Below are 21038 nucleotides of genomic sequence, written 5' to 3' on the forward strand. Positions count from 1 at the left end.
TGACTTGTCTGAATCTCTAATGAAATTCAAAATACCTTTTAGAATTTGACCCAAATTGTTGAGCAAATCTATCTAAATTTGTATTTTAAGTTATTAGAAGTTAATAATCTTTAAGGAAAGAATAATAGCAACAATGGTGGATATTCTCTAGGTTTTAGAGGAAGGAATATTGCAGGAAGGAATATTGCACTGAAGATAGTTTTACAGGTCAGTTTTTAGAATGTCACATTCAGACGGTGGAGCAGAATAGAACAGCATTGCAAATCTACTCAGAGCAGCCAGAGTCATCAGATGTCTGCTTGACCACGTTCTACTTGATAGCAGTACATCTGTTTTATTTCAAAGCGATTTCCTGTCTATTACCTAGGAATCAACCCTTTCTCACTACCAGTAAGAATTTGACTTCTATAAAGACTGAACGCCTGTAGATATGAATACCATGTTTATCTGACATCAAAACAGGTTTGTGATATAAACTGGATATTCATTTCGGCTGTTTACGATATTTCTGATAGTAAGTCGAGATAGGAAACATTCATAAACTTTGAAATAGATATTGTCTGATTCAGAGCAATTTTTTAAATTTCACCTTCCCTCTGGATAAACTTTTAAAGATGTATTAATGTTATTTTATATCCATGGGTATGGGTGAAGTGTTGAATCGGAAGACTAATTCAGTAAGAAGCCATGGGAGATTAATGGTACAATTACCTGAATTAGTGGCTTTTCTGAGAGATTAATAATGAAAGATACTTATTTTTTAAAAAACTACCCACATATTACTCCCATTTTTGTTAGGTGAAAGCCAGCAGTATAGGAAGACTATGAAAGTAAGAAACTTGTACAGTCAGGAAAGTTAAATTTTAGAATTAATCTCTCCACTTTATCTAAAATGGAGATGTTACTCATCTCATGAGGATATTTGGTCAAATGGTATGTGAACGTACTTAGTAAAGTTAGGTTAGGCCCTATGGACATAGGCGCCTGGGTGACTCAATAGGTTAACTGTCCCACTCTTGATATCAGCTCAGGTCACGATTTCACGGTTTGTGGAACTGAGCCCCAAGTCGGACTCTGGAGCTGTCATCACAGAGCTTGCTTGGGATTCTCTATCTTCCTCTTTCTCTGCCCCTCCCCCGGCTCACATGCTCACTCTCAAAATTTTTTTAAAAAGTTTGGACATAGGCAGTAACTTAAAGGATTATTTTCACTTTGTTATATACAAGTGTAAATAAAGATCTAATATGAATTTATTTATCATGAGCAACAATACAATTACACAATTACACAGGACTTACGTTAGCAGGCTGCTTGGCAACATTCTATAATCACTAAGAATTTAACATAGTCATTTGATCAAGTCCAGGATGTGTATAATTTAAAATCTCAAATTTCAAGGGCAACTGAGTGGCTCAGTTGGTTAAGCGTCCGACTTTGGCTCAGGTCATGATCTCGTGGTTTGTGAGTTCAGGCACTGCATCAGGCTCTGTGCTGACAGCTTAGAGCCTGGAGCCTGCTTCAGATTCTGTGTCTCACTCTCTCTGCCCCTACCCCGATGGTATTCTGTCTCTCTCAAAAAATAAACATTAAAAAAATTTTTAAATAAAATACAAATTTCATATGAAACCTTTTGGTGTATCTTAAACGCCCACTCAACACAAAAGCAGTAAATTGTGATGGCTTCTCCATTTTTCCAAGCATAAAATGAAGATAACAGTAAAAATGTAAAAGTAAAATTCTGGATTGAAAACCTCAGTATGTGTAAATAAAAAATAGTAATCCCCAGCGTTTGTGTTTGAGCCTAAAACCAATAGACCATATTTGTCCTGTTGATTTAGCACTGAAGCAAAAAGCTGGAAACAAGCATCCATGAAAGAAAAGATCATAGGAAGGAGGCTTGGCTGTAAAACCTGAAAGGTCTTGTGTCTGTAGATGATAATGGATTTGCTGCATAGAGCTAAAGAGATCTGGGTGCTACCCTCATCCGGGTACTTATTCTCTGGCCTCCAGGGTTCTTTACTCATCCCCAGTTTTGAACGAAATGTGCCATACTCTATTGTATGGTCTCACGTCTCAATTTTGAATTTGGACTGAATTCACATGTTCAAGGTTGCTCCACAAGTCTTTAACAAAATATTCCAGGGCTACCTGGACAAATTTCTGCAATGTGCAGGGAGTTCAATTTCTTAAGAAATCTTGATAGTCGGTGTGGAAGTTTAGAAATAACAGAACTAACATTCCCAGGTTTTCATGTGGTTTTGGTGTACCATTTTTAGCAGAAGTTTCTAATAAATACAGTTTTCTGTTCCGTGAAAGGGCTCCTGAAAGCACGCTTATGATGTACTCTATCATTAAAAGGTCTTAGGACCTTTCATCTTTTGTCTCTTACCAGTATTGCCCCCTTCGTCTTCAAGCCGGAATACTTGCAGAAAAAAATTAAAAAGCTGGGAAGTGGCAAAATTAAAGATGTGGTATTGGGGGCGAAGGACAAAAGTGGCGATCTGGCACACTGTTTAGAAAACTGCTTGAGAAGAGGGGAATTACGTCCACAGAGGGCCGGATAGATAAAGAGCCTCCAAGACACGTGCATGTGGAGTGCGAGGGTTGAACCCTGTGTGGCTCACGGCAGGAGGCACCAGCGTCTGGGTGGCGATCAAGGGCGACCGCGCCTGGCCGCCTCCACCTGCTGGAGGAGCGGTGGGGGCGGAGCTAAGATGCGGAGGGAGGTGACGCACGCGCAAGCCACATCACCAGGCTCCCGGCTCGACCCTCACCCAGGCCCAGACCGCGGCAGAATCCTCCGGCTGCCCCTCGGTGAGTCCTGCTTTGATGCCTGCTCGACCCCCTGAAGCCCACCTGAGACACGCGGGTTTTACGGGACTGGCAGGGGAGGGGGCATCCTGCTGAAATCCTTGAGGTGGAGTCTGAGGGCAGACAAAGGCTGGGTGGGGATTAGGAGGTTGGGGTATAAACTGGAGGGGAAGAGTATCGAGGGAGGAAACTGGGTAGCTGATGAAATCAGGACGGTGTTGGCCCGGGGGTTAAATGAAACAAAGACATCCTGCATTCGCACCGGCCAGAGGAAGATGGAGATGGCAGGAGAGGTTGGTGTCTGCCTCCAGGCTTTTACGTCAGAATTGCAGGCTTTGCTGTCTCAGCTCTTTGGGAAACAAGGTTTTATATCTAGGGGTGGCTGGAAAAAGCCTTTCCTTTACAGAGACAGAAAATGGGGGTTATGAATATTGCAGTTTCAAGGAAGCAAATGAATCCTCCAACTCCCCCCCCCCCAGAAGAATGGTCAAAAAGGAGGGTTTGCAGAGCCATTGCTTGCAGCGTCCGTCTTAAACAGGTTCAGCTGCAGCAGCGCAGAGCCATTGCTTGCAGCGTCCGTCTTAAACAGGTTCAGCTGCAGCAGCTGCAGAGGGAAGCTGCGTGAATCTTTGTTCTCTTGGTTTGCAGGCTTCTGCTTCCATCGAAGGCAACATTTAGGACAGGTTGACTCCCCAGATCAGTTTTCTCCCTCCCCTTCACCTGTTCTGTCTTCCTTCTCATCACCACCACTTCTTCAAGTTCTAACCTCTAGAGCCCTGAGGCCATATTGCCCACGTTATAGTCACAGTATAGGGGGCTCTGTGCCTGGCACTTTTTTGATGCTCCCAACAATCCTGTAAGACAGACGCTTTCCTCATGCCCGTTTTGCAGAGGAAGCTGAGGCATTCGCCCAGTATCACTCAGCTGGTATGTGGCTGAGTAAGCTTGCCTCTTCTCCCCTAGCAGACTGCAGGGCAGGCCTGAGCTGTGTGTATTTTCATCCCCCTCGGGTCTCAAATGTATTGGATTTTTGCTGAGCTGAGTGAGCTCTTCCCTCCCACCGCTCCTAACCTTTCTGTGCTTCTTTACCATTTGTATCTTCCTAACTCCTTTCTCAGAGCCTCTTTTTTCCCCGAGACTGGGAAGACTCAAGATGTCACTCTCCCTCTCCCTGTCTCAAAATCGAAGCAAGTTCTTCTTGTTGGTTGGTTGGTTTTACTAAGAGAGGAGAGAGGGGTAATGAAGGCTTTCAGGGAACTGCAAGAAGAAGAAAAAAAATAGTGAGAATGGCCATTCCTGTCTAGTCTTCCCAAGGATGTGCGTGCAGAGGGAACTGGCTATCTTGGATTGTTTTGTTTCTTCAGTACTGTTTCAGAGCAGATGCTCTGCCTAGACTGGGCACTTAAGGCCAAAGCAACCCCCTAAGTATTTTTCATTGCAGCCCCAATTGGGTGGTTCTTGAATCACTTGCATCATTGATCATCACAGATGCCGACTGTGGCCATTTGATACATGTTGGTCTGTTTTTTGCAGGTTAACAATGGTTTCTGGGATGGTTTCTACCATGCTATCTGGCCTATTATTTTGGCTGACACTTGGATGGACTCCCACATCTGCTTATAGCCCAAGGACCCCTGACCGGGTCTCAGAAACGGATATCCAGCGGCTGCTCCATGGTGTTATGGAGCAGTTGGGCATTGCCAGGCCACGGGTAGAGTATCCAGCTCACCAGGCCATGAATCTTGTGGGCCCACAGAGCATCGAAGGTATTTACTGTATTCTGCCGATTTGAAGTTTCCAGTAGCATTTAAAATAATTAATACATGCTGAAGAACCTTTACTTCCTCCCTCTGTTTTCCATTTCTTCTTTTTTATTAAAAAAAATTTTTTTTTAAGTTTATTTTGAGAGAGAGAGAGAGAGAGAGAGCGCGCGCGCACAGGCAGGGGAGGACAGAGAGAAGGAGAGACAGAATTCCAAGCAGGCTCCTCACCACCAGCGCAGAGCCTGACGCGGGGCTTGAACTCACAAACTGTGAGATCGTGACCTGAGCCAAAGTCGGACACTCAACCGACTGAGCTACCCAGGTGCCCCCAGGTGCCTCCATTTTCTGTTTCTTCTTATTCTACACAATATATACATACATACATCCACATCAGAATATAAGTTTCAAGAGAACAGGGACCTTATCTGTCTAAGTTCACAGCTGTAGCCTTAGCACAAAGTCTGGTACATTAACATTTGACTGAATAAGGGAGCATCTGGCATTATTCCTAAAGAAAGATTAGAACCCAGATCCCCTATCTGTCTTCTCCCATACTGATCTTTAGGAAATTGTGTCCCCACCTGGCTGCCTCTTTGAGTCATTGCCAACCAGTATTTGTAAAAGATCCTTAAAATGCAGGACCTGTAGGATCTGACTTGATTCTTAGGGATGATGTCATATAAACCCAAAGGGAGCTGAAAGAGGTGCTGACATTGAGTTTATGTCAAACATTTTTTTGGAAAAAAAATTTTTTAAGTTTATTTATTTTGAGGGAGAGAGAGAGAGAGCACACTGTCAGTGCAGAGCCTGTCTTGGGATTCAATCTCATTAACTGTGAGATCATGACCAGAGTGGAGCTCAAGAGTCGGACGCTTAACTGATTGAGCCACCCAGGTGCCCTGAGATATTGTGAATTATAACAAATGTTAATCAGATTGTTTTAGTGTGGCAAGACCACTTCCCCCTAGAATGTTTTTTTTCAATTTTTGGCAATACTGTAATACTTTTATTAAAAAACAGTACTTTGTTATTTAATGCTTTATTTATAGAGAGAATCTGAATCTAGTTCTTAGGAGTTGGTGACATGCAGGTGCCTTTATGTTCACGCCTTGCTTTGTATTCTGATTCTGAATGTTCTCTTTCTCCAGTGAGGTGTAGTCATAAAGCAGTAGCATGGCTAATTTAACTACAACGGAGCACTCCAAATATTTGCCCATGTGCGTGGGTTCCTAAGGAAAAATGTGAACTCTGAGTTTTGTCAGAATACACAACCAGTAAATGCTATTCTCTATGGCTTGATTATGCATAATTTTGACTAAGTCTGTGATTTCCTAAAAATGCTATCTGTCCTGGAAAACTGTAAGTACAATGGATATGGTTGACTTCATGGTTGATAGAGAAATGATTCCTGGGACGCCTGGGTGGTTCAGTCGGTTGAGGGTCATGATCTCATGGTTCGTGAGTTCGAGCCCCGCATTGGGCTCTGGGCTGACAGCTCAGAGCCTGGAGCCTGCTGCAGATTTTGTGTCTCTCTCTTCCTCTGCCCTTCCCTTGCTCACACTCTGTCTCTCTCTCAAAAATAAATAAACATTAAAGAAAAATTAAAAAAAAGAAATGGTTCTCACATCTGTCTTGTTACCCATAGTTGTCAGCCCCTAAGTAAAACTAACTTTGTGGGATTGTTGTCTGTTTAGGTTGGCATTGGATTTCAGAAACGGATTAACCAATAATTTGAATTAGCAAGCATGCAATCTTAGCATAGGGCTTGGATCAGAGCAAATCAGGGCTTCTTGCCACTCCTTTTGGGATCAATCTAAACCCTTCCCAGCACCTGCACCTGTCGTTTCTAGCCCACCTATCCATTTCAGACCAGCTTTCATGAGACCGTAAATATCTGCCCTTCTAGTGCAGGAAGTGCTTGATTAGTCACCCAACTGTTGTCATGGAGAAAGCTCTCCAAGTTTCCATTAATACCTGAGGCCTGATCATCTGTGTGGAAGAGAAACAGCAGCTCCCTGGCAATCAAAAGCTTCTGTTTATCCAGAGCCTCATCTTCTTCGCTCAGTATGCAGTTATTTAGCACCCACCCCAAGGCAGCCAGTGTGCAGGGCGGGGGCAGCTGTGCCCTAAAAGATGCTCAGGCTAGGGCTGGGAGAGGGAGAGAGGTTACTACAGTGCACCATGGCAACTTTTTTGGTAGATGTACAGACAAGCTGCTGATATGGAAGCAAAGAATAGGAGTAATTTATTCTGCTTGGGAGTAGATAGGGGTGGCTATAAGAAAATGCTCCTGGGGGCGCCTGGGTGGCTCAGTCGGTTAAGCGACAGACTTGGGCTCAGGTCATGATCTCGTGGCTTGTGGGTTCGAGCCCTGTGTTGGACTCTGTGCTGACAGCTCAGAGCCTGGAGCCTGTCTTCGGATTCTGTCTCCCTCTCTCTTTGCCCCTCCTCTGCTTGCTCTCTTTCTGTGTCTCTCAAAAATAAACAAAAGACACTAAAAAAAAGAAAAAAAGAAAATGCTTCTTTAAAGAAGCAACATTTGATTTGCGTTTTGAAGTCTTTTAGGAGTTCATCAGGGAACACTGAGCGAAAAGGCATGGAGGTTTGAGAGAGCATGGATTAGGACAATTTAGAATGAAAAATTCTGTTTCTGTCATTACCCGTGGTGATGTGAGGTCATGGCCATGTTAGGTCACCTCTAACAGTGTCTGTGTAAGGGATGAATACTGGCTTGCATTTAAGTTTTTTATTACTCTATAACAAATTACCTCAAATTTAGCACCTTGCCATAATGCTCATATATTATCTCATAATTTCTTGTGGGCAGGAATCTAGCATGGGTTTGCTGGGCCCCTCTGCTCAGTCTCATCAAGGTGTTTGTTGCCCGGAGCTTGGGGTCCTGTTTCAAACTCATTAAGGTTGTCAGCAGAGTTCAGTTTCTTGCTGCTGTAGGACTGAGGTCCTTTCTTGCTGGCTGTCAGCCAAGGTCCCTCTCAGCTCTTAGAGGCCACCCCAGGTTGTAAGCCACATGGCCCTAGCACAATATGGCAGCTTGCTTCTTCAAAGCCAGAGGGAGAATAAATATCCCTTTAGTCTCCTAATTATAGTGTAATTATGGGAGTGGCCATCCCATCCCCTTTGTCATTTAACAAGGGAGTGATATCTCATTATATTCACAGGTCTCGCCCACACTCGAAGCAGAGGATTATGCAGGGTGAGGACTCCTGGGTGGCAATCTTGGGGGTCATTTTAGCATTCTGCCTATTACAGCTTGGATGAGAGCTAATAGAAAATAGTCCAAAGGCTTTGGGGGAAAAAAGAAACAAAATAAGAAGCCTGGCCTTTTTCCAGTCTTAAACCTTAGCACTTAATTTGTTGGGTGGTCTAATCCTTGTTTATGTGAGTATAGCATCATTTCAACTCATCCATTTATTTGAATCGTCTCTGCTCATTTACTCATGCTAATTCCCAGGCTTCTGACAGATATGTGTAGTATCTTGTATATCCCTTCCAACGTTTATTGTAGGATTCTATTATGAAGGACTAAGTTAGAAAAGTATTTTGTTTTGTTTTTTATAGAAAGGATAGACGTAATATATGTATGCTGGTATGAATTTTAACATATGTTTAATGTAGGCTATTTGCAAAGACATCTGAATTTCAGTGCCAGCTCCATCATTTAGTAGTGGTATGACAGTGAGCAGATTACTTCTCTAAGCTTCCATTTAGCTTGGGGGTAGGATTTGAATTTACTCGCCTGCAAGCAGGTAATATTCCAGTTCAGAAAAAAGTGTTAGCACACATAATTGCACTACTATGAAATCACTTCTCAATGAATCATCATCATCACTTTAGATGACAATTACTGGACTCTCAGTCCCTTGCAAGAAGAGATATTTATTGTCTAATGAATGGCACATCAAAGATGACGTTCTCTTATTTTGTCTACTCTGATTAATTGATCATATGATCCTCAGATTAATCTCATTATTGAAGATCTATATTAGTCCTCAAACAGTAAGGTTATAAACTTGCCTTTTTCTATGGGATACAGGATATAGGATCAGTATGAATTACCATTGGGTCGCTGTGGTCAAATATTCCGTTAAAAAACTTTCCCTCCTTTGATCTCATATCCCTTGTAGTTATTGTACTTTTTTTTTTTTTTTTTTTGCTGCCTTTCCCAGCAACTGTTCACCACATACCGATCGCACTTCCCCACTTCCTGATTTCTTCTAGTCCATGGTAGTCCACTGTTCCTGCCACTTATTTACCAGGTCAACAAGTATTTCTTGACTGCCAGGCACTGTTGTAGGTACCGGGGAAAGAAACATGAACCTCAAAGATTGGTAGGACAGGAGAGATATAGTCCCTGAATAAAGAAATAAGTAAAATACATAATAAGTCAAATGGCTCTAAGTGCTATAAAAATATAAAGCAGAGGAGGGGGATGGAGGAAGAAATAACTTAAATAGCGGGAGGGGATTACTCCCTGGGAAGATAAGCAAAACTCTTGAGAGTTGGAGAGTGAACTGTGTGATATGTGGGGGAAGATGTTCCAGGGAAAGAGCTGCACATGCAAAAGCTAGATGGGAGCAAGGAGGCTAGTGTGGCTGGAGCCCAAGACTCAGGAGGACGGTAGGAATGAGGCTTGGCGATGGCAGCAAGGGGAGGTGGGAGGCGCAGTGCGTGGAGACAGATCACTTCACGGGGTCTCTGGCTTTTCCTCTAAGTATGTATCCTTGAAAAGGATCACTCCAGCTGCTGTATGAAAATATTTCTGCAGGAACGGAGGACTGGAATAGGGGAGATAAGTTGAGAGCCTGCTGTAATCACCTGGAGCAGAGAAGTGTTAGCGTGATAGGTAGGGAGGTGGTGAGACATGGTCAGATTGCGGGTATATTTTAAAGTCAGAGCCAACAGGATTTGCTGCTGGGTTGGAGGCAGGAACTGAAAGAAAGAGGACTCATGGGTGACACCAAGATTTTGGCCTGAGGAACTGGAAAGAACGGTTTTCTCCAGGAGGAGCAAACCGAGCTTCTCCAGAAGAGTTCAAGTTCAGTTTTGCATGTGTTCATTTTGAGATGCCTTGGATGGTTCTCGTCAAGGCCAACCACCCTTGCCAAATTTACCTACATTCTGCCTTCGTCCTAGTCACCTTTGGCAGCATTCGGCACATTTGACCTTAACCTTTTTATTTTCTTGGTTTTTGTGCCAAGATGGCACGCTTTTGGCTTTCCTCCTTCCCCTTTCCCATTAACCATTTTCTTCCAGTGTTCCTTGGCAGGTTTCTCCTGCTGCTCTAATGCCACCTTTAATTATTAAGTTCTCCGGGGCTCAGTGCTGGGTCCACTTCTTTTATTCTTCTCAATTCTCTGCCTACATGATTGCATTTGTTCTCTTGACTCCAAAAGCTATTTCCCGAACTTGTTTCTTGTATATGTATAGGCTTATGTGAACTGCTAAATTACCACATGTCAATCCTGATTTCTGTACCACCAGCTTCCTCAGCGTGTTTATGTCAGTCTTTTCTGTCTAAATGAATAGTGCTACACTTAGCCATACAGGCAGGCCAAAACCTGGAGTAATCTTCAATATTCTCCATTACATGTCATACCCAAATTATAAGCAATTTATTCATGTCTGTTTCTAAAATACATCTGTAATTTGTCTGTCCTCTCTTTTCGCTGGCTCTACTCCAAACAAGCTGCTTCAGGATACCATTGTGTCTGGCATGGATTTATGAAATTGTCTGTTAGTAACTGTGTTCCTTCTACTTTTCATTTCTTTCAAATTGTTCCCCACAGGAAAGGCAGAGTTAAACTTTAAGAATAAAAGTTTAGGGGTGCTTGGGTGGCTCAGTCGGTTGAGTGTCTGACTTCGGCCCAGGTTATGATCTCGTGGTTTGTGGATTCGAGCCCCGTGTCAGGCTCTGTGCTTTGGATTCTGTGTCTCCCTCTCTCTCTGCCCCTCCCCTGCTTGCGCTATGTGTGTGTGTCTCTCTCTCTCAAAAATAAATAAACATTAAAAAATTTTTTAAATAAAATTTAAATCCCATCACTATCACTCTTCATGGTTAGAATCCAATCAGTGGTTTCCTGTTGCACCTTGATTAAAACTAACACTTCTACAGGCACCTGGGTGGCTCAGTCGTTTAAGCATCTAACTCTTGATCTTGGTTCAGGTCGTGATCTCATTGCTTGTGGGTTTGAGCTCCACACTGGGCTCCACACTGAGTGTGGAACCTGCTGGGGTATTCTCTCCCTCTCTCTCTCTATCAGCCCCTCCCTTGCTTGTGCTCTCTCTCTCTCTCTCTCCAAAAATAGAAACAAAAATAGAATAACACTTCTAGCCATGCCCTGCAAGGACCTACATCTCCTGCACACCCTCCTCCCCAACCTTGCTCTGCCATCCGTCCCTTCAATCCCTTGATCACACCCAGTGCATTTCCCACCTCCAGCTTCCCACTCCTTGTTCTTCCCACTCTGCCTGGTGTACCTTCCTCTTCCATCTCATTTTCAAAGTCGCCTACTCAGAGAGGGCTGCCCTGACCGCTCTGTGTAGCTAACATTCTCTGTCAGTGTTCTTTTATTTTTTTAAACCTCCGTAGCATCTTTTGTAAGTTATAATTAAATGTTTGTTTCCTTGTGTATCATCTGTCTCCCCACTGCAACGTAAGCTCCATGAGACTGTTTTATTTACTACTTTATACCAGGACACATAGCAGGCATATAGTAAATATTTGAAGAATGACTATATAATATCAGGCGAAAATAAATATATCTAGTGGCAACAGGTAAGTTCATACTGTTTGACATCTGGATCTATTAAGACTTTTCTCCTTTCAGTTCAAGGAGGATATTTCATGTGTTTTTAGAAAATCTGCCTAGAAGTTTTTGCCCAGAGCTTGGTGATACATGCTCAGCAAAAAGTCTGGTTTACTTTGATTGTGACTGATAAGCACAGTACAGGTACAAGGTCCTTTCTACTCCTGCCTGTTGAGAAACTGGAAGGACCTTTTGCAGTTCCAAAACTGAACCAGCAGGGGGCCAGCTAGACTCGCAGTGTATCCGAGGAATCCTGAAACTTGGTTACCAGCTTCCTGGTTAAATTGCCAGTTAAGTGGTCACTAGGGAGGAAGCATTTGCCAAAAACATCTGAGAGCATTGGGGGGTTTTATTTCTCCAGAGGCACCTTAAACATGACTTGGTAAGGAGCATCTTTCAAAGTATACATTCTTAGCCCAGAGCAAAATGAAAACACAGAGTAAAGATAAGGACCAACTTGTTTTATAGAGGACAGAATGTTCACTTTGATGGCCAGTAGAACCGAGGCTGAGTCTTGGCCATACTGTTCACAAGCTGTATGTGACCTTGGCAACCTTCCTGAGTCTTAGTTTTCTCATCTATAAAGTAAGGCTTTGAGCCCACTTGCTCACCTGCAGTGAGTGGATGCTGTTAGCAACTGCACTGCAACCTGCCTCCTCTCATTTGGATTATTAGCAACACACTTTCATTCTTTAATGGCTTTCCCCTGATATTATTCTTGATTACTCATCTGGTTAGAAAAACCCCCTTGTATTTCAGCAGCGGCCATCTTCCCCCAAGCCCAAAGTTGTTTACTGGTCCCTGTGACATACCTGAATGGCTCCTGTTGTCATATTGTCCCCAGAAACAAGAGAAGCCACCAGCCAGCAAGGTGATTCAGAGGAGCCATTTGCCATGGGGTAGAGACTCTTGGAAGTCAGGAGCTGCTTTACCAGCTGACAGTAATGTTGGCCTTGGATGAATTCAGTCAGAAAATGTGCTTTAGTTTTTAGAATATTAATAGCCTCTGGTAAAAGTGGGTCTCCTGAGTGCCTCCTGTTTATTTTCCCCACAATTCTAGGCCACCAAATACCTAGCTTTGTGATAACACCAGATAACAAGCCACTGGATAGAAATGTATAAACACTGGCATTTAATGGTTTCAAATAATTTTAAAGTTTATTTATTTGCTTGGAGAGAAAAAGCATGCATGTGCATGCATGGTGGGGTGGGGCAGAGAGAGAGAGAGAAAAAGAGAGAGCTTCCCAAGTAGGGCACTCCTGATGCAGGGCTCGATCCCACGAACCGTGAGATCATAACCTGAGCCAAAATCAAGAGTGGGACACTGAACCGACTGAGCCACCCAGGCACTCCTCAAATAATTTTAAAGCTATATTACCAAACATAAAAATACCAAAATTCTTTTTTACAACACTGACTTTTGGACCTCAATATTTCCATTTCAAAACAAAGAGAACCAAGATTGTTTTCCTAATAAATATCAAGAGGAGAAAGAGTCCTTTGTAAGGTAAAGCCTATTTGAAGGGGCACATCCTAAGGAGCATTATTAGCCAGACTTTGGACTCTGTAAATAACTGCAGTGCCTCCATTTTGCCATAGGGAGGCAGCAGTTGCTTCCCATTTGACGGTTGGATGGGAGAGAGACTTAAACACTGAATGGCAGAGGGGCCTCACTTATTTCTGGCTAGCCTCTCTGCAGTTGGAGGAAAGGATGGGGCTGACTCTTGACCCATGTATCCTGACTAAAATCTTTCTAGGCTGGCCCCATCCTGGGGAAGCCAGTGAAAGCAATGGGTTGGATCTTTGAGAAGGCCAGGGCCTCCAGTTTGGCCCATGTCCTTTGGGGTTCCATTCAGCCCACCCTGAACTCAAATCCTTAAAAAAAGTCCCTGGATGAGTTCCAGTTTTCCATTTTGGTCAATTGCATGGATAATGATAAGAAATTCAAAAGGAGTAGTGGGAGGTTTGGAGTTTTTTGGGGGGAGGTGGAGGCAGGATAGGGAGATGAAAATAATGACTTATTTTTCTGTTGTGTTTAAGTTGCCCTGTGACATCCAGGTGCAGGTGTCCAGGAGGCACTTAGATGTATATGACACGGGAGAGATGCTGGGGTGAGGGGAGAGATTTCAGAGTCCTCCCCATGGTATTGGTGGCTGATGCTGTAGGAACAGGTGAGGGTACCCTGGGTGAGTGTCAAGGAGGAAGAGCAGAGCACCTAAGGAAAAGGCCTGTAAGACTCAGTCTGTGAGGGCCAGGTAGAAGAGTCTATAAGGAAAACAGAGAAAGATTGGCCACAAGGCATCAGAATGATGACGTGTATAGAAAACAAGGAAAGAAAGGGTTTCAGGAACTGGCAGTGATTGCCATGGTAAAAAATCTGCAGAGAAGTCATATGAAATAAGGGCCATCAGGTATAAAACGTTCAACGGGTAGAGCAACACCAGAGTCACTGGGGCACTTGGGCAGAAACCACGGGGCAGGACACAGGGAAGGCACCATGTAAAACCCTGTTCCCAAGAGGCCAGGTAAGGGGGAGAAGACTGACTAAGCCTTATGGAAGGCATGGGGGATGGATGCCAGAGAGCTGAAGAAGGTTTTTGTTTAGGTTCTTGGTTTTGGATGGGAGAGATCTGAACTTGTTGAAGTGCGAATTGGCTAGAACCAGTGGAGAGGTAGCCTTGAAGATGTGGGATGAACAGCAGATAACTTGAGTGGTGGAAGTTCCTGAGGGTGTGGGAGGGGATGAGAACTGGAGCACAGGTGGCCTGGGTCTGGTCCTTCCTCCGTGGGCAGAAAGGGAAGAGGCAGAGGGGCATCGGGGTGCAGTGAAGTTTGGAGGTTTAGGCCTCAGTATTTGTTGTAGACACTCTACCGTTTCGAGCCACCTGCTCAGAATTAAAATAAGAACACAGGAAGTGCAGTCAGCCTCCCAAATCTCTATTTGTCATCTTATGTATCTCATACACCTTGCCTGTATGTTTTTTGGTATTTTAAAGTATCAGGTATCTTCAACTTTTTGTGAACTCGAAAAACTCATTTTGGGGCCCCTGGGTGGCTCAGTCCGTTTAGTATCTGACTCTTGATTTCAGCTCAGGTCATGGTCTCATGGTTTATAAGTTCGAGCCTCAGGTCAGGCTCTGCTCTGACTATGTGGAGCCTGCTTGGGAGTCTTTTTCTCCCTGTCTCTGTCCTTCTGCTCTCATGCACGCATGCATTCTCTCTCTCAAAATAAATAAACTTAAAAAAAAAAGAAAGAACCTCACTTTTCCTATTGTGTTTCCCCTTTACTGTCACAAGACTGCCACACACAAAACACTTCTGACCCCAGATGTGGGGGGGGGGGGTGGATTTCCCACACCAGGCAATTCTGTGACACTAGTTGGGTGTCCTATAATTTAACTCAATTCTGACATGACCTCCCTGGAGAGAGTGGCAGCTCCCCCAGCTTAAGGGCTCAGTCCCACAAGACTCCCCCACTCCAGATGCCAGCTTCAAGTCCAGACAGTCACCTGTGCTTCTGACTCACTGGCTATGATTCTGAGGTTCCCGCCACCCACTCCTCAGGTTAGATTGATTTGCTAGAGCAGCTCATGGAACTCAGGGAAACACTTACATTTACTGGTTTGTTAAATGATATTATAGAGGAGATAGATGAACGGCCAGATGAAGAGATGCATAGGGCAAAATCTGGGAGGGTCCCTAGTGAAGGAGCTTCTGTCTCCATGGAGTTGGGGTGCACACCCTCCCAGTGTGGATGTGTTCACCAACCTGGAAGTTCCCTGAACCATGTACTTTTGGGATTTTATGGAGGCTTCACTCTGTAGGCATGATCAATCATTAAGTCTGTTTTCAGCCCTCACCCCTCTCAAGAGACTAGGGGGTGAGGCGGAAAATCTTAAGCTTCTGATCATGGCTTCATCTTTCTGGTGACCAGTCCTCATCGGGGAGCCACCCAGGTGTCCACCCAGAGTCACTTTATTAGAACAAAATACACTCCGGTCATCCAGGAAATTACAAAGGGTTCCAGAGCCCTGTGTCAGAAACCAGAGTCAAAGACCAAATACTAGAATTCCTAGTACTCTTATCACTTAGGAAATTACAGGGATTTCAGGAGCACTCTGCCAGGAACTAGGACAAAGTCCAAAATATATTTTCTGTTATCTTGCATGGATATATCATCTAACTACTAGTTATTTATTAATTCTGTTACAGCATTTTTGTATTTATGTTATGAAACCCATATATAACTTGTAAAATATAATTCAAGATGAAAAAGACTGTCATCTTTGTCTCCTTTCTTTTTTGATTAATATAATGAATGTTTTCAGTGAGGCATTAACCAAGATGACAACTAGAAATAATCTTAATGGGATGTTGGGGAATGTTGTGTGTGCATTTTATATGACTTTGCAACAGTGCAATACAAAAAATTAGTATGATCTCACTGCATACACAACACGGGAAGTGATGTGAATCCCCCCAAAGTAATGGTTTGTCAAGTGTCACAGTTTCAAAGTAGTAGGTTTAGTAATTGCAAACAGTGCTTGTTGCATTTTAGCAGATAAGCAGAAATAGTCATCATCCTTGGTCAGGATTGTTGTTGAATTATGTGAATTTTGAGTCATGTTGGCATCTTCGGCTCACCCCTTAAGTAAAATGTGACCATCTTATAATGGCAGAGGGGGTCGTGGAAAACCAACACAGTTACTGAGATTCAGTTTACTGTGTAACGACTACTAATTTCTGCACCACGTGTCTTCAGGACAATTGCTATGAAGTGCTCACTTCCACACAGGTTGGAACCTGCATGAGTCTGAGCCTCCACATATTTTCATGGAATTCAGGAGAAGTCAGAGTATTCATCAGGGTTTTCCAGAGAATCAGAACAAATGGTCTGTGTATGCATATGTGTGTGTATTTATAAATAAATTATAAAATATGTTTATATTTATATAATATATCATCATAAGATTTTAATAATTATTAATAACCGTTAATAATTATTTAATAATCATAATGATTAAGTAATTATCAAATAATTAAACTATTAATAATTTATTATAATATAATATACTATTATATACAATATATGATATATAATTATATATAACATAACATTATAATTACGATTATAATCATTAATAATGATTGCTGTGAGTGGGGTGTTGAAGTCTCCTACTATTATGGTATTACTATCAATGAGTGTATGTTTGTGATTAATTGATTTATATATTTGGGTGCTTTCACATTTGGTGCATAAATGTTTATAATTGTTAGGTCTACTTGGTGGATAGACCCCTTGATTATGATATAATGCCCTTCTTCATCTCTTGATACAGTCTTTATTTTAAAGTCTAGATTATCTGATATAAGTGTGGCTACTCCGGCTTTCTTTTGTTGACCATTAGCATGATAGATGATTCTTCATCCCCTTATTTTCAATCTGAAGGTGACTTTAGGTCTAAAGTGGGTGTCTTGTAAATAGCATATAGATGGATCTTTTTTTTTTTTTAATTTTTTTTTTCAACGTTTTTTATTTATTTTTGGGACAGAGAGAGACAGAGCATGAACGGGGGAGGGGCAGAGAGAGAGGGAGACACAGAATCGGAAACAGGCTCCAGGCTCCGAGCCATCAGCCCAGAGCCTGACGCGGGGCTCGAACTCACGGACCGCGAGATCGTGACCTGGCTGAAGTCGGACGCTTAACCGACTGCGCCACCCAGGCGCCCCAGCATATAGATGGATCTTGTTTTCTTATCCAATCTGTTACCATGTGTCTTTTGATTGGAACATTGAGTCCATTGATGTTTAGAGGGAGTCCTGAAAGATAGGAATTTATTGCCATTATGATGTTGTAGAGTTGGAGTTTCTGGTGGTGTTCTCTGGTCCTTTCTAATCTTTGTTGCTTTTGGTATTTATATATGTAGATAGATAGATAGATAGATAGATAGATAGATAGATAGGTTTTTTTTTTTTCATCTTTTCTCCCCTCAGAGAGTCCCCCTTAAAATTTCTTGTAGGGCTGGTTTAGTGGTCACAAACTCCTTTAATTTTTGTTTGGGAAACTTTTTACCTCTCCTTCTATTTTGAATGACAGCCTTGCTGGATAAAGAATTCGTGGCTGCATATTTTTCTGATTCAGCACATTGACTATATTCTGCCACTGCTTTCTGGCCTGCCAAGTTTCTGTGGATAGGTCTGCTGCAAACCTGATCTGTCTTCCCTTGTAGGTTAGGGACTTTTTTCCCCTTGCTGCTTTCATGATTCTCTCCTTGCCTGAGTATTTTGTGAATTTGACTATGATATGCCTTGTTGATGGTCGGTGTTTGTTGAATCTAATGTGGGTCCTCTGTGCTTCCTAGATTTTGATGTCTGTGTCTTTCCCCAGGTTAGGTATGTTTTCTGCCATGATATGCTCACATAACCCTTCTACCCCTATTTCTCTCTCTTCCTCTTCTGGGACCCCTGTGATTCTGATGTTGTTCCTTTTTAATGAGTCACTGATTTCTCTCATTCTTAAATCGTGCTCTTTTGCCTTCATTTCCCTGTTTTTTTCTGCTTCATTTGTCTCTGTAAGTTTGTCCTCTATATCGCTGATTCTCTCTGTTTTGCCCCATCCATCCTTGCCGCCATGGCATCCGTCCATGATTGCAGCTCAGTTATAGCATTTTTCATTTCATTCTATTTTTTACTTCTTTTATCTCTGCAGAAAGAGATTCTAATCTATTTTCTACTCCAGCTAGCATTCTTATTATCGCAATTCTAAATTCTGGTTCAGACATCTTGCTTGTATCTGTGTTGGTTAAATCCCTGGCTGTTGTTTCTTCGTGCTCTTTCTTTTGGGGTGAATTCCTTCATTTTGTCATTTTGAAGGGAGAAAAGGAATTAGTGAGGTAGAAAAATTAAAATTAAAAAAATATTAAAATTTAAAAAATATTAAAATTAAAAAAGTAAACACACACACAAAATCTAATAAATGATGCTAGATCCTAGGTGTGTGTTTGGTCTGGGTGTTGAAAGTGGTTTGACAGATTAGAAGGAAAAAAAAGGCGGGGGGAAGGAAATCATTTCAGAATTTGAAAAAATGAATACACTGAAGTAGACTAAAATGAGATGATGGGAATAAAATAGAATTTGAAAAAATTTACACAAAAGTAAAGAATATAGTAGAAAAAAATTAAAAATATTTTTAATAAAAATTAAAAATAACAATGAATTTTTTCTCTTTCTGTATTCAAGAACAAGAAAAGAAACGAAAAAGAGAAAAAGAAATAAAAGGGAAATCGTTTGAAAATTTGAAAAAGTGAATACACTGTCAGTCTAAAATAAAATGAGAGAAGTAAAATAGAATTGAAAAAATTTGCAAAAAATATAGTAAAAAAATTAAAGAAAAATATTTTAATAGAAATTTAAAGTAAAAATGAAGTTTTTCTCTTTCTGCATTCAAGAAAAAGAAAAATTGGGGCGCCTGGGTGGCGCAGTCGGTTAAGCGTCCGACTTCAGCCAGGTCACGATCTCGCGGTCTGTGAGTTCGAGCCCCGTGTCAGGCTCTGGGCTGATGGCTCAGAGCCTGGAGCCTGTTTCCGATTCTGTGTCTCCTTCTCTCTCTGCCCCTCCCCCGTTCATGCTCTGTCTCTCTCTGTCCCAAAAATAAATAAACGTTGAAAAAAAAAAAATTTAAAAAAAAAAAAAAGAAAAAGAAAAAGGAAAAAAGGAAATTGTTTGAAAATTTGAAAAGGTGAATACACTGAAATAAATAGACTAAAATAAAATGATGGAAGTAAGATAGGATTTGAAAAAATTTACACAAAAGTAAAAAATATAGTAAAAAAATTTTTTAAATATTGAAAATAAAAATGAATTTTTTCTTTTTCTGTATTCAAGAAAAAGAAAAGTGAAAAAGAGGAAAAAAAAGAAAAAAATTGAATAGATGGATCTGCTAACAGATTCCAATAGGACTGAAATTACTTAGTTTTCCCCTACAAGTCAGACTATGAAGCACTTTATAGTCCATAAAGTAAGTAGGTGGTGAGACCTGTGTTCTTGAAGAGCAAGGTTGGCCCAGTTGGGCGAGGCTCAGTGTAATGGCTCTGTTCTCCACTAGATGGCGCTGCTAGCCTACCAGGGTGGATTGTTTCAGCACTTGTACGTGCATATGCGCATGCGCGGGAGTGGTGAAAATGGCGTCACCCAGCTACCCAGTCTCTAGTACCGGAACTCTGTTCTCCCCGATCAGCAATCGTGCACCCGTCCTCTGTCTTCAGCTTGCATCCACTCCCCGCTTCTTCACTGTCCATGATCAGGCTCTAGGCAGTATCTCTCTCCCGAGTTTTGTCTCAGATGTGGCTGTTTTCTCTGGCCCCTTACTTCTGAAGGACTGCAGCTTTGACCCGTTCTGCCCTTCTGCAGGAGGGTCTCACCGAGCAATGTCCAAATGTCGGCTGCACCCAGGAATGCTTGCCGGACCCTGCTGCTGCCGGTGCCCCGAGACTGCAGCCAGGTGCCAGCCCGCTCCGGAAAAAGCTCGTGAGATGGTGTAGCAGCAGCTTTTCAGGGATTATGGAAAATCACAACATGCATCTGGCACCAGGCTTCACCCTTAACGACCTTGTTCCAGCACCATCAAATGTGGCCGTTTTCCGGGGTCTGCTGGCACCAGGTGGCTTCAACAGTCTCCACCAAATGTCCTTCCAGCAGTGGAACCGCTTTTCCCCGTGTGGCCCGCGAGAACCTCCTGGACTGCACTCTGTTCCTGGGGATTCACCCTTCCCACCAGAGCACCACCAGGTATCGAGCTGTGGAGTTGCAGACTTTGAGCTCCCCTTGTTTACAGTCTTAATGGAATTTAAACCCTCTCCTTTCTCCTTTCTCCCTTTTTAGTTTAGTCCCTGCAGCTGTTTCCAATTTTCCACTTTTTCTCCAGCTGCTTTTGGGGAGAGGTGCTTTTCCCGTATTCTCCATCCCCCACCTAGTCTCCGTTCTCTCTGCCTGCAAAAGCAGCTCCCTGCCTGCCGCCGGCTTCTCTCTCCCCAAGTTCACCTCTCCGCGCCACGTACCTGCTGAATTCTGTGGTTCAAGTTGTGCATGTTGTTGTGTTAATCCTCCAATCGGTTTTCTAGGTGTGCAGGATGGTTTAGTGTTGGTCTGGCTGTATTTCATGGAAGCGAGACACACAAAAAACTTCCATGCTGTTCCACCATCTTGATTCCTCCCGAGTCTGAAGGCATCTGAAGGCAGAATTCGCTCCTTTTCAGGGGACCTCAGTCTTTTCTCTTAAGGGCCTTGACTGATTGGATGATGTCCCTCCACATTATGGCAGATGGTCTGCTGTACTCAAAGTCTCCTATTTCAGTGTGAACCATATCTAGGAAACACCTTCATAGCAACATCCATCTAACATCTATCTTGGTGTTTGACCACGCAGAACTAGGCACTATAGCCTAGCTAGGCCGACACATTAAATTAACCATCACACCAGAGTAGAGAGTAACACAGTAACACAGTTGCCATCAAGCTGCTGTTTTCTAAGGAAAATGATTATAATCCACATAAAAACAATATTAACTTTTGGATACCTCTATTAGATTCAGGATCTCAAGTTAGCTTCATGTGTAGTCTTGTGTTTACCCCTCACAAT

The 21038-nt window shown here is 42.6% G+C and overlaps 1 protein-coding gene across 2 annotated transcripts in view; it reads left to right on the forward strand.

Annotated features, from left to right (window-relative positions):
- Positions 1-2702: 2702 nt before the first annotated feature.
- The window catches only part of SCG5 (secretogranin V), a 60241-nt gene continuing 41905 nt past the window's right edge, over positions 2703-21038 (forward strand). For both annotated transcript variants that reach the window (XM_030318566.1, XM_030318567.1), the window contains exons 1-2: positions 2703-2814; positions 4345-4577. In XM_030318566.1, coding sequence (XP_030174426.1) covers positions 4352-4577 — 226 coding nt within the window. In that variant the 5' untranslated portion in view covers positions 2703-2814; positions 4345-4351. The remainder of the gene's footprint in view (positions 2815-4344; positions 4578-21038) is intronic.

Source organism: Lynx canadensis, chromosome B3 (genome assembly GCF_007474595.2).
Source record: "Lynx canadensis isolate LIC74 chromosome B3, mLynCan4.pri.v2, whole genome shotgun sequence".
Lineage (NCBI taxonomy): Eukaryota > Metazoa > Chordata > Mammalia > Carnivora > Felidae > Lynx > Lynx canadensis.